Source organism: Patiria miniata, unplaced genomic scaffold (genome assembly GCF_015706575.1).
Source record: "Patiria miniata isolate m_02_andy unplaced genomic scaffold, ASM1570657v1 HiC_scaffold_7, whole genome shotgun sequence".
NCBI lineage: Eukaryota > Metazoa > Echinodermata > Asteroidea > Valvatida > Asterinidae > Patiria > Patiria miniata.
The window spans coordinates 31,458,935-31,471,483 of NW_024037074.1; the positions used below are offsets into that span (position 1 = coordinate 31,458,935).

Consider the following 12,549-nt stretch of genomic DNA (forward strand, 5'->3'; position numbering starts at 1 on the left):
TTTTCCGACCGTTTATCTGTATGCCCACTGGACTAAAAACAAGCCCTCCAGAATTGCCTCACATATTTTGGTCTATGCTTGCATTGATTATATGATGTGTGCTAAATTATGCAAGCCTTTCTGCTGCTGCCTTGCAGATTGTAATACAGTTACCATAGCAACAGTTGCTTTGTTTCTAGATTTATTACTGCTCTTTCATATGCTTCGTAGTAATATATCCAAGATTCACGTGTTGCTTGAGCCCTGTCACGCGCCTCAATCGCATGGTTGCATGGCTGCATAGCAATGCACGCTGGACATTACAGGCCTACGAAAAAGGTAATTATTACCGGTTTCTGAACCGAATAGAGATTTGATGGGGAAAGTAATATCGGATAAACTCGGCCAAGAGCCACAGCATGACAAGTCAATGAAAAGTGCACTCCGCTTAATGTCATTACAAAATCACCGATGATTATCATTATACAATATTTCCAAAGTAAACTGCATTTTCCTGAGACACCCTTAAACGAAACATAAAGCCCAAAAAACACAATTTTTGTTGGTTTACGTCGCCATTCCTTCTTTGATCCTGGTGCGTAAAGTCGAACACAAATTAAAGGGCAAACGGAAATACAGAATTTTCCAATGTATTAATTTACAAATCCTAAATTTACTTTAGAGCCTCTCAATTTACTTGCGTCACAATTACAATAATAATTCTGGTCATGGAGATAAACTAATTTGTATACAACATGTTGAATGATTTGTATCATAAAAAAAACACTGGCACAGAGACATCTCACATTTCACTATTCACCCCTTCATAGCGATTAAACCGCACCTCACCAACATTAATCAAGCCAACATATGAATTAAAACTGAGGGCATATCTTACCCTGTATTATACTTCCCAGTCTTCCCTCGCTGTCTTGCTGTACCTGCTCAGTCTTGTCATTAACTTCCTTCTAGTATCGTCTCGATGAACAAAGTGACAGGAAACAGGTACGCTTACGCAAAGCAGGTATGCAGATGATGCACAATACACAGTATACAAACCAAGGAGTGGCCTTCGCGTGTAAAGTAATGAACAGATCGATATAACTTGCACCAAACGTCAAGACTCTATTTTGATTCTTTATTTTTCCCACTGAAAAATACGAAACTAATGATTGACGTACATTTTAGAATAAGATAACCACCAAAAAGAGTGAGCTGGATCTGAATCTTTTCGATTTGTATACACTCATTTTTTGGTATATTCAAAGGTTATTTATGGCCACATACTAAGATTAATAATTATTTAAGAAGCCAAAAGCACAAGCAGATGCTTTATTCGGCAATACGATGTTCTTCCTTGAAAATAATACAGAATCCTTATTTTACAAAAAAAAAGAGTGTCACGATTCCTGTAACGAATTGACTAATGGTGTGTCTTTTGTGTTAGGTATTTCTGGGTCAAGTATTTCTGTGTTAAGGGGCCATTCAGAATTTTCAATGTTTTAAAATTTCGATCTTTTTTCCAAATTGTGGGTGGGTGGGTCAAGCTAAATAATTGAAAATCGAAATTCACTTTCCATGGAAAAAGAAAAAAAGAAAAGAAAGATAGATCTTTTGACTTGCCTGAACTACGCGCAAGCGTTCCGATATCGCGATGCGTGTTTCTTTTCCAACTTCGTCCCCTGTATGTACTGTACATGTACGTCATGTACAAACCGTCGGGTGCCCGGCAGAAGGGCATAAGAGCGTTATGACGCAAAAATCATTTTCAAGAAAATTGCATTGAAAGGTTCCATTGTTCCCTCGCGCGCATTATGCATCCAATGTTCTCCCACACGTAATATAAATCGTACGAATTTGACATTTGTCACACGTATGAATCATAAGTTTTGGAACAACTTGTATTAATTTCTGACGAAAATGTTTAAATTTCATCAAAATGGAGGCAGTTTTCTGCATGTGCCCTTTTGCTGGGAACATTTTGGTCATTATGCGCTATTGCATAAGGGCATATGCACACATGCCCTTCTGCGGGCACACGACGAAATGTACGTGTATATAGACCCACTGTGGCATGAGAGGGAGGTGGTTTTTCAGTAGACTCGGACGCCGGGCGTTTGTAGCGGTTAGGCCGTGCAAAGGCAGCAGGGTACCAGGTGTACTAGATCGGCTCTATAACACGCCGCGGGCGTCGATTACCAATCGCTATAAAAACTGGACTATTCAACCACTGGACTCCAAGACTACGAGGACCGCAGCCTGTGATGTGATGTCTGCCCAAACCTGATGTTTTTCTTTCGCTCGTACCCCCGCCCTGCAAACAGGGCGGGGGAGGGGGGGGGGGGTACGAGCGAATGTTTTTCTCAGCTACCTCACGTGACAGGCACAACCTCGTATGTCACATGTCATCCACCTCATCCAGAAAACGACAAAACCACGGTCACCTTTGTGGCTTCCAAAACTGCAACCTGTCATTCCCAACAGCATATCAGCTGGCAAAACACAAGAAAACTGAAGGTCACCAGTGCAAAAGAGGAAGACCGACAACTTCACGCCGTCACTGAACTAGACACACATATACATGGGTATACATGTTCATGTTCAAGTATATGTGCATGCAAGTGCATGTACATGTACATGTTCAGTTTTTTATTAATCGAAATTAGGGGTGGGTGGGTGGGTCAAAATAATTTGGAAAAAAGTCGAAATTTTAAAAGATTGAAAATTCTGAATGGCCCCTAAGTATATAGATATTTCCCGGTCAGTTTAATTGATTGATGACGCATTTTCGCGTACATTTTTATGCTTGTTTATATCAACATTAAAGTAACTAAATAGATCGTTCGATTTTAAATCTAAAATCATGCGAATGCACTTTTAACTATTAAATGTCAAATATTGTTCATTCCAATTTAAAAAAAAATCATATGCAAAGGAATTCGAAACCGGTTCATATGATTTAATTCGAAACTACATTGGAACTTTTCTCACTAGATTCTGCCAGAAAGCAGCAACCACAAAATAACCAAATTGATCACTTTTCAAGCTCTGTTCTGCATATCAAAAGAAAAAATCAATTAATGAAAATCCTACATGTCTAAGCGAGATGAGAAATACATTATGATAGAGATGCTAGAAAGCCAATATTGCAATTAAAAGGGTTCATTAAAAAGCAACAGGTAAAAGTTAAGAACATTGTACAAAATACATGTGAACACGATAAAACGAGGAAAAAGGATCACCTTTGTTTAATGTTGCATGCGTTCATGGTTTATATACGTGGACATGCATCATGCTTTATCACCATCCGTCAACTGAGCGATTTGTTTTTAAATAAAATATAAGAAGGCCTTTCCAACGATGCGTCTAAAGACGCACTAATGGAAATTTCCTTTAGTAGTTTCTTTTTGTATTCTGCGAAGCGCACGCAGGTATAGGTCTCATTCAAATGACGTCATTTCCTACAGACCATCCACGTGCATCGGCATTTTGAGCGGCGTCAAATTGCATAAAGCCCGGTTCATACTCTGCGCGAAAGCGAAAGCGAACGCGAATTTGTGACGTCGTGGCAAGTATTCGCGCTGCGAATTCGTAAAAGTTGAACATATTTCAACTCAGGCGAATTTTGCAACGAATGTTTTATGACGTCCAATTCGCTTCGCATTCGCTTTCGCATGAAGTATGAACCGGGCTTAACGCGCATCGGCTGCGTCGTATTTCAAACACATTTAGAGAAACAATCGCGCGTGTTTGGAACATTTTTCACACTGCGCAATGCGTGCTTAATGCGTAAAATACGCAGTTGCAGTTCTCCTACAGAAATGGCTGTCATTGAGCGAGCCCTATTGACACGACGCACATTCGCACGCGGTTGCTATAATTCGTCGGTTCAGTGCGCGACATCTCAATCGGCTCAGTGAGAACGTGTCTCGGACGCTCAATTCAGGCCCAATTCAAAACATTACTCAGGAACTTTTGATTTGAAATCGAGATCCTAGAATATTGTTTTTCTCGGAATATACAGCATTCACTGAGCTGAAACTTCATCAGGTTATTTGTTAAGCACTCTTCTTTATATTTTGAGCACTTTTGTTGCTTCAAACGAACACAATGACTGTACCTTTAGCCTCAGTTCACTTTTGATTCAGTTATCCTACTGAAACTTGCTTTGAAAGGAACCTTTTTTTAAAGGTTTGTATTCGGTTATTTGGCATAAAACTGGCAAAGGTTTGCCTGGTAGTATTACGCATGCCTACGTGAGGGTTGTGAACGTTCAATTCAACCAATACAATGTTAATAGGCACTGGATTTCATAGGAGTCCATTGTTGGTGACACAGGTAAAGTTTTTTAAGACCAGCCAGCCACGTCTTTGTCATCCGTTTAAGACCGGCCTCTTGACGGGCTCTCGACCAATAGGAACGGGTTAACTGTCTTAGGTATTTAGGAATTATCTTTAAAGCATTACGTTATGTGAATGATCTCAAACTTCTCAGCCCCTTATTACGGCCGGCTTGAGCACTATACATGTATTCCTGATTCGCCAATGGTAACCAATTAAAATTCTACAGTATTGATTGGTCATGGTATTGAGTTAGTACGTTTGTTTGTTAATTGGTTTATTCAGTCGGTAATACAGTTCGGTCTATTACTACATGATAGCTAAAAAAAACACCTCGTTTTCTAAGTCTGTTTAACATATTGTTTGCTGCTTTTGATTTCAACCAGCTATAATATTTTATACTATTTTGAAATGTATTTTGAAGAGTTAGCAGGGAAGTTTGTGTGAACGCGCCTATGCTACGCGCGGCGTTAACATGCATGGTCGGCATTAGATAGGCGCACGTGGTTTTGCACTGGGTAGGGACTATGGAACGGTCTACTGAAGATAGGACCTCATCCCCTTTGTGTATACATGGAGATATATTTGTGTGCGGTTGCCACAGAACACAGTTTACCAACAGTTCGTTAGTCTACGGGTTAGAGGTTGTAATGGTTTGATAACCAACCGCAGCGATAGCCGCCGCCGCCACCAGAGGGCGTTATCAGGACCAACCAATATGGATGCACCCCTGCATTAAAATTTGCATACACTAGTGCTAAATGCCCATACTTCGAAATTCTTATTAAAATTCTCAGAACTCTCACAGGTATTTAAGCCGCACAGAAAAAAGATGATCAACATGTCATCTTTTATTTTCTTTCATTTTCTTGGTGACCATTGACTTTTCGAGGAATTCTCACCCAGAGAAGACGACGCCTATTTTTCCCAAAGCGGAAAAGTAGCCATCTTGAAAAACGATCTATCCATAACAAGGCAAAATAGTGCCACTTTCGAACCCAATTGCATCCTAAATGCTCCGAATTCGAAGCCCATAGTCCGGGCCAGAGGTTCAATGCTATATCTCTTCAATTCCCTAATTTTATGGCTCTCAGAACTCTCTGATATAGAAAATTTTGAGGGTATAACTTATAACTTATTCATGAGCTCGGCGGATGGGTTTAGGCCTATTTACAGGTGTGCATCCATATCATCCACGAGCCTGTCGAAACAACGTCAAGGCCAAATCCAAAAATCTTCCCCGAAAAATAGGGGAAACTATTGCGCACGGCGCAATTTCTGCAGGCACTTGTTCATTTTCAATCCCACACATACCTCACACAACAAACGACCTGACCAGTGAAGTTGCACAAACGTCTTGCTGCATCTTTCACATTACTGGCAGAAACTACTATGATTTTTCTTAATGCATGCTGCATATATTAGGTCAAACAGGTGCGCGCGTATTACAAAACCAGTATGAATTGGCCTAGACGGGTTCGTTTGTGATATTTTGTTGGTCGTGATAGCGTCCTCTCATGGCGGCGGGTTATCGCTGCGGCGGGTTATCGTGTAATCAAACCATAACAACGTAGACTAACAGTTCGTGTCAGCATACACAAGGCACTTTGCCGTTAAACCACACAGTCGCCATGAATTGTCCAAGTTGTCAGGTATTGAATATCCATGTTATTTGGCGTCTTGCCCTATTTCTTTTCTGCGTGGTCCAATGTGGAGCTGCCTGTTATCTCCCTTCTGTGATATCTTCGGATTTCACGGCTGTTTCACAGTACAAAAGCACCGTCAAATTTCAAGTGATTCGGTCAAGCCAACGCGCCTCTTACATAAAATGTGCGGCCGCCTGCCTTAATGAAGAAAACTGCAGATACTTCAGCTATACCAGAGACACCAGACAGTGTGAACTGAGCGATGAATCAATCGTTTCAATCAACGAAGAGAACTTGACATACCACAGGAGAAGCGGTGAGACAATTGATTAATACAAGAACTAGACCTGCGGGGGAAATGTATAATACTTTATTTGAAGTTCTCATAAACCTTTCAAGCACATATCGAAGCTAGTAATAAAATGTTGTCTCTTGTTGGCGCCTACGACTGTTTTGTAGTCTTGGCAAAAATACTCATATGATTATTTTCATTTGTGCAAAACTTTGCATTTTTATCATCAGGTGACTCCTTTTGCTCTCTGGAAGGACCTCTTGGGATGGAAGATGGATGCATCCCTGATGAAAGCATCACAGCTTCGTCTTTTTATGGAAACCTCGGCTCTCACGCCCCAGTCAGGGCTAGACTCAATACTGAAGGTAAGCTTTCTGTGGTTGAGGTAATCGCATTTGTGTACAACCATTTAAATGGAAAGAGATTTTTATTTAACTCCTGGAGCAACTACAATCGAGAGCCTAAATAGGCCTCCACACTGAAAGAAAAGTGCAGACGTCATTTCTTCCGGGTCAAATAGTGTAATCAAATGATGCAGTCAAAACCACTCGGATCTTCGCCATGGAACTAAGCTACCAATCGCGCATTTGGATTTGCACAGATATCGTGTTCAACAAAATAGTTAGTGGTAAAACTTTGAGTCAGCTTTCCTGGCATAAAATGTTATCGTTAAACGTGGTTAGAAAACTGTTATGGAATGGCAAAGGAGGAAAGGAAATGACCGGTGGAGAGACTGGGCAGAAAACGGTGTATTTATTTCTCAAGTTCTTGTTGGCTGGGAAAGTACACAGTACATTGTTGCAGCTGTAAAATCCCTGGTATTTACAGTGGTAAGCACCGTGGTAGGCCCTTGTTAAACACAGTATGAGGAGTGTCCATCATAAGCCTGAAGGATAACAAGGAAAACATGAAACAATTCAACAAGTGCGAGAAACAGGATGTCGAAAACCTAAATACATGCACATGTACATTCACTAATATACGGTGGTACATCGATGTTTGTTAGATGCGTGTATTTCCGACACTTTGTGATTGAAGAATTTGAACCCGAGTTAACAACTGAATAATCTGTCATTATATGAATCAATCATCTAATTATCGGAATTAAACTTAGACAATCATAAACAGTAATAAGAAGGGAAACAGATGCACTCACCATCCTTATCCGGCCACGCTTTTGGATCTCGCCGCAAGGTGGCACCCTTTTAAATTAGCTGTGGCACTTTTCTCAACACAAACGTTTTCATGTTGTTCAACAGGATATGCCGCAGCCTGGTGCAATGATGCCACATCTGACAATATTAGTCCATGGATACAGGTTGACTTCAATAGAAAAGTCACAGTCACTAGTCTGATCTCGCAGGGGCGTGGCGAGTACTACTATTACCAAAGGGTGACGAAGTATCAAGTAACGTACAGCAACGACGGTCAGTCCTGGGACCACGTGACTGATGCATTAGGTACACCAATGAAGGTAGGAATTTTAAAAACACATCAAAATACAGACGTTTGCCAACTATTGTTATACCTACTGATATAACTATTCGATCCTCTTAACCATGAATACGCTTCTTATTATGTTAACAGTTCCCCGGCAACAAGGACGCTAACACCCCGGTAGCTTCTACTTTGCCATTCGCCTTGCGCACCAGAATCCTGCGCATTAATCCAACTGAATGGAACAACCACTGCTGCATGAGGTTTGAAGTGATTGGTTGCTTTTAGAATAATTTCCACTTGCGAACGAATCAGCCAAGCGAATTAAACGTTTATAGCACTTTCATTAAAAATAAAGGAGATTGTTATGTCTGTGTATAAAATTATACTTGCTTCTACTGGCACTCGATAAATATAACTTGTGAATCTTTATTACATGATAAAATGTGTAAATTTGTGAATTTAAACTGTAATAACGGCAACATTGTTTGTCAGTGTGTAAACACAAGTTTTAATGAAAAAAAAAACAATTTGACATATATTGCAAAAAGGATACAAAGAATGTGCGGGTTATTTTACAGTGATTGCCTTCATAATATTTGAAGTATTGCTGTATATCTAATTTCTAAGGTATTTGTGTTATTGAAAAACAAAAGTAGTGTTCAGAGATGCCGCATCTGCAGCTGGCAAAAAAGTCATCAAAACAATTTATTAAAGTCGCGAAAAATGTAATTTAAATGAAAAGACAATCCATTTTTAGAAACTATTTCCTGGGGCATGGTGTCGGTAAATGAGGAAACGCGTCCACAAATGGAAAGAGAGAGAGAAAACGAACTGAAAATGCCTGTTGAACATTAAAAATGAACTACTTTCAAAAAACAAACGTACACTGCTAACTTTTCGCGAGTAAAAAGGAAACATGGTCGTCCATTAGTGTCAAATTTTTGCACAACACGAGAGCTAAATAAACACTGTTTTGTGCATATTTTACCTAATACTTGTGTTAAATTTAACACGTTTACCCGTGTCACAGTACCATGCAAGTTTCATGTTGTTAACACAGAAATTGCATCTCTTTATTTTACAAATTGTGTTGAAATTTAGCCAGCAAAATGTTTTAAATACAAAGCTGCATGCATTCAGGTTTAGCAGAATCAGCTTGCAGGATTTCCAGTGTATCCTTAGGGCGGACTTGTAACTATGTACAAGGAAGTCGGTTATTTTTCTGCCTGTATTTATATAAGTGTCCATGTGTATTGTAGTATTGATGTCATAGATAACTCAGTGGTGAGCCTATAACTACTGACGTCTTTATTTTGAATTGACGTAACCAAAGTGCAGACGTCATACGACACCAAAAGTTGGATAGATTATTTAAATTTGTGACCTTGTTCGCACAATGGAGTTGCGGATAACGTAGCAATTTTGTCATATTTACGGACAGGAATTTGAGATTTTGAATCCACTTATAAATCGAAGTTTCAAGAGTTGTGTATTCATATTGAAGTGAAGTTCAAATTAAAAATTTGGGGACGGTTTTGGATCTTGGGTATATTCAACCGCTTGGATTAGTCCAACATTGTTCCTGTTACCTGATCGGTGCGGATTAACTTGTACGTATTCATTCGTAGTTAATTTGAATGTGATACACAGCTGTGACACTTACTATTTGTATAGTTGATTACAATTTACAATTAGTGAATTTTAAAAGTATAAACTCAAGCTCCAGATATTGTTGTAGGTAGGAGTGATTTTGAAAGTAATAGATTAATTTTAAACACAGAAAAAATATGTGGACATTATTCTATTTACCATTGTCTTTGAACATTATAAGAGGAAGGAACTGGTTCTGACATCCGGTATGCAATAACTCTTTATGAAACCAATTCTAGTCCATGCCTATATCAATGTGCATGCGTCAATTGGTAACAGAATAGCTTTCGGGCTTAAAATCCCTTCAAAAAAATCATCCAGAGCTATGAATGAGAAGAAGGGGGGCATTTCATTTTATCAATCATTTAAACTTGATTAAGCACACGTTTGGGGGAAAAAAGAAATATGACAAAAAAAATGCCTCTACAATTCGAACCCGGAACAGGTTTTTCTTAACTACTCGAAAACAAAGGAATTTCCACACTAGATGTGCATGCGTGGGTGCTCGAGGATGTGAGCTTGTCTTACATACGCAGTGTGGACTTCCGAACAAAAGACGTCCACATAATGTAGGTAGCAGCGACGAAGTGTGGACTTGCCCACGTCCACACAGTGTTTCCCCATTTCTGGAAAACAGGTTTAGAGGCATTTTTGGGTTAGGTTTATCTGTAGCAGAATGAAGAGAAACACTAAAGGGAATCATTGAAAAAAAATTGGGTTGTAAGAGTTTTCACAGTTTGAGAAAAATGAGTTTTTCCACTGGTTTTCCTTAACTACACGAAAGAAAGGAAAGTCCACACTAGTCATGTGAAACAAGTATGGGTGTGTGTGTGTGTGTGTGTACAAACACTGCCTTGTGAGGTACCGGAACAATGGGAGGTACCCCACAAGGAATGCCCACCGACTTGCGGGGTACCGTTTTGGTACCCCACAAGTTTTTCACGAAATAGATATATGGATTTTACTCAAAAACTAGGAATTTCCAAGGTGGGTTGATTAGTCGCAAATGGAAGAGTTTTAGAAAAGGGATGTTAAGTCCGAATTTCAGCCCAGGAAATTAACTCTGGTTAAAATAAGAGCATTTTGAAATTAGTGCGCGACATTGCAAAATTTTAGTACACGAGAACAAAGGAATTACCCCACTCCTATGCCTGTGTAAGGGTGTGTGGGGTGGGAAATTACTTATGTCTCCACGTGCAGACAAAGCACAAGCAAGGTTTGTTGAGTTTAACGGTAGTAGGCCTACAACTATATTAGTGTGCGCGCGGTGTGCGGTAGCGGGAACAAGCTCGTTTGGGAACAAGCTTGACAGCCTTGGTCAAGGCTAGCTTGGCGCTGGAAGATTCGAGCTTTTAAGCAGGCTTCCCAGTTAAAGTCCATCAAGTAGTAGAAATCTAACCTTTTTGGTTTTAGTGTCAGTACATTTGTTGCGGATTCAGATCTGTCAACGGTGGTCAACGCATATGCAATGATTTCAATCGTTTGCAATGTATCCGGCCAATCTGCGGTTGTGCGCACCGTGGCCTCCTGTCTGTATTCGGCCATCAAGCAAGGGTCCAGAACACCATAATTATTATTTTGTTGGCTAGGCAACATGTTTTTTGATCCCGAAGAAGTGGGTCCAACAATTGTCCGCCTCAAATCCTCAAATTTAACATGAAAAGCAAGGGGAGGCGTGAAAATGCATTGGTTTGGTGAGTTTTGTGGGTGGTGTACGCAATGGTGCCTTTTTTGGCGACGTTAGTAAAAAGCGATTGGGTTTTAGCGACAATCTCTGGAGCGAGCAACCGAGCATGCGTGTCGACATATAGTGCAAACACAAATAACACATAATAGCATGATTCCCTTTTTGAATGCTTATCCAAATACTCAATATACCCAATTGCATCGCAGGTTAAGTTGTCTAAAAAAAAAACATTCTCTCGGTTGTGGGGATCGGCAAGAGCACATGAAATCCAAGCCACTTTTTATAGCGTGCATTTCAAGCGCCAATAGGGCTCAGGTATTGACCGCATTAAATCTCTAGTCATAAATACCTAAGTCAGTTTACGCATTCCTATTGGTCGAGAGCCCGTCACGTGGCCGGTCTTAAACGGATGATAAAGACATGGCTAGCTGGTCTTAAATACTTTTCCAGTGTCACAATAAAATGTGGACTCCTAAAAATCCAGTGCCTCTTATCGTTTCATTGGTTGAACGCTCACAATCCTCACGTAGGCATGCACAACACTACCAGGGAGTCAGAATTTTATAGTTCTAAATTCAAAACGCAACGCGCCAGGTGCGTTCTGCGCGACATCGCGCAGAACATGATACGCGCGCGTCAATCTCCATAAAAGGGTTGTTTACATCTTACTCGCCAGCTGAACATTCCATTATTTTGCAAGAGGGATGTTTCAAAAAGCATAAAGTGAATTTGTTGAACAAAATCGGGATGTTTTGAACGAATTATATGATTTTTTCTTACCGAAAAGGTATTTATGAATGGGAATAAATATGTGCTCCGTCGGTATTTATCACTCTGTTTAAGACCACTTAGAGTCTGGGTGCTGATAATTGCTCTCGCCTCCGGCTCGGGTAATTATCAGCACCCAGACTCTAAGTAGTCTTAAACAGAGTGATAAAAACCTCCGAAGCACAAAGATATTCCCTTATTTACGATGTTTCAGGGGATTTCGGGTAAAGCACTTGATCCATTCCTTTAGTTACAGTCCATCACTTTGCAGCTATCCAAAAAGTAACTGATGTTTATAATCATTTTTGAAAAACGTACTAGGTTGAAAGGTAGTAAGGGAACTAAACTCACTGTGAAATTATTGCTGTATAAGACGCATCGTTGGAAAAGTCCGTTAGTAGTTCGGTTTTTTTTTTATTCGGCGAAGCGCGCGCAAGCGTTGACACGACGCACACACGCGCGCGGTTGCTCAATTCGTCCATCGGATATATCAAGGGCCGTCCGTGAAATACGAGATGCCGACTGCTTTATTCCCCCCTCCCTGGAAATTTAAAAATGACTATTTGAGCAGTCTCACAACACAAAAAAATTTGCTCGAGATATAGCTTATGATAACTGCATCTTATAATATTGCTTTCAAGGTAATTGACTCTCACGATACATGTATTGCTTCGAAGTGATCGCACCCCACTTATGGAATTGCTGACGACAATTGAGCATTATCAAGGGCCGTCCGTGAAATACGAG

The 12,549-nt window shown here is 40.1% G+C and overlaps 1 protein-coding gene across 1 annotated transcript; it reads left to right on the plus strand.

The window, feature by feature from the left end:
* Positions 1-961: 961 nt before the first annotated feature.
* Positions 962-7,982, plus strand: LOC119745131 (lactadherin-like). Its single transcript, XM_038221354.1, has 5 exons — positions 962-1,003; positions 6,089-6,281; positions 6,488-6,622; positions 7,517-7,731; positions 7,845-7,982. Exons 1-5 carry the CDS (start codon positions 962-964, stop codon positions 7,980-7,982), a joined length of 723 nt encoding a protein of 240 aa, XP_038077282.1.
* Positions 7,983-12,549: the final 4,567 nt, after the last annotated feature.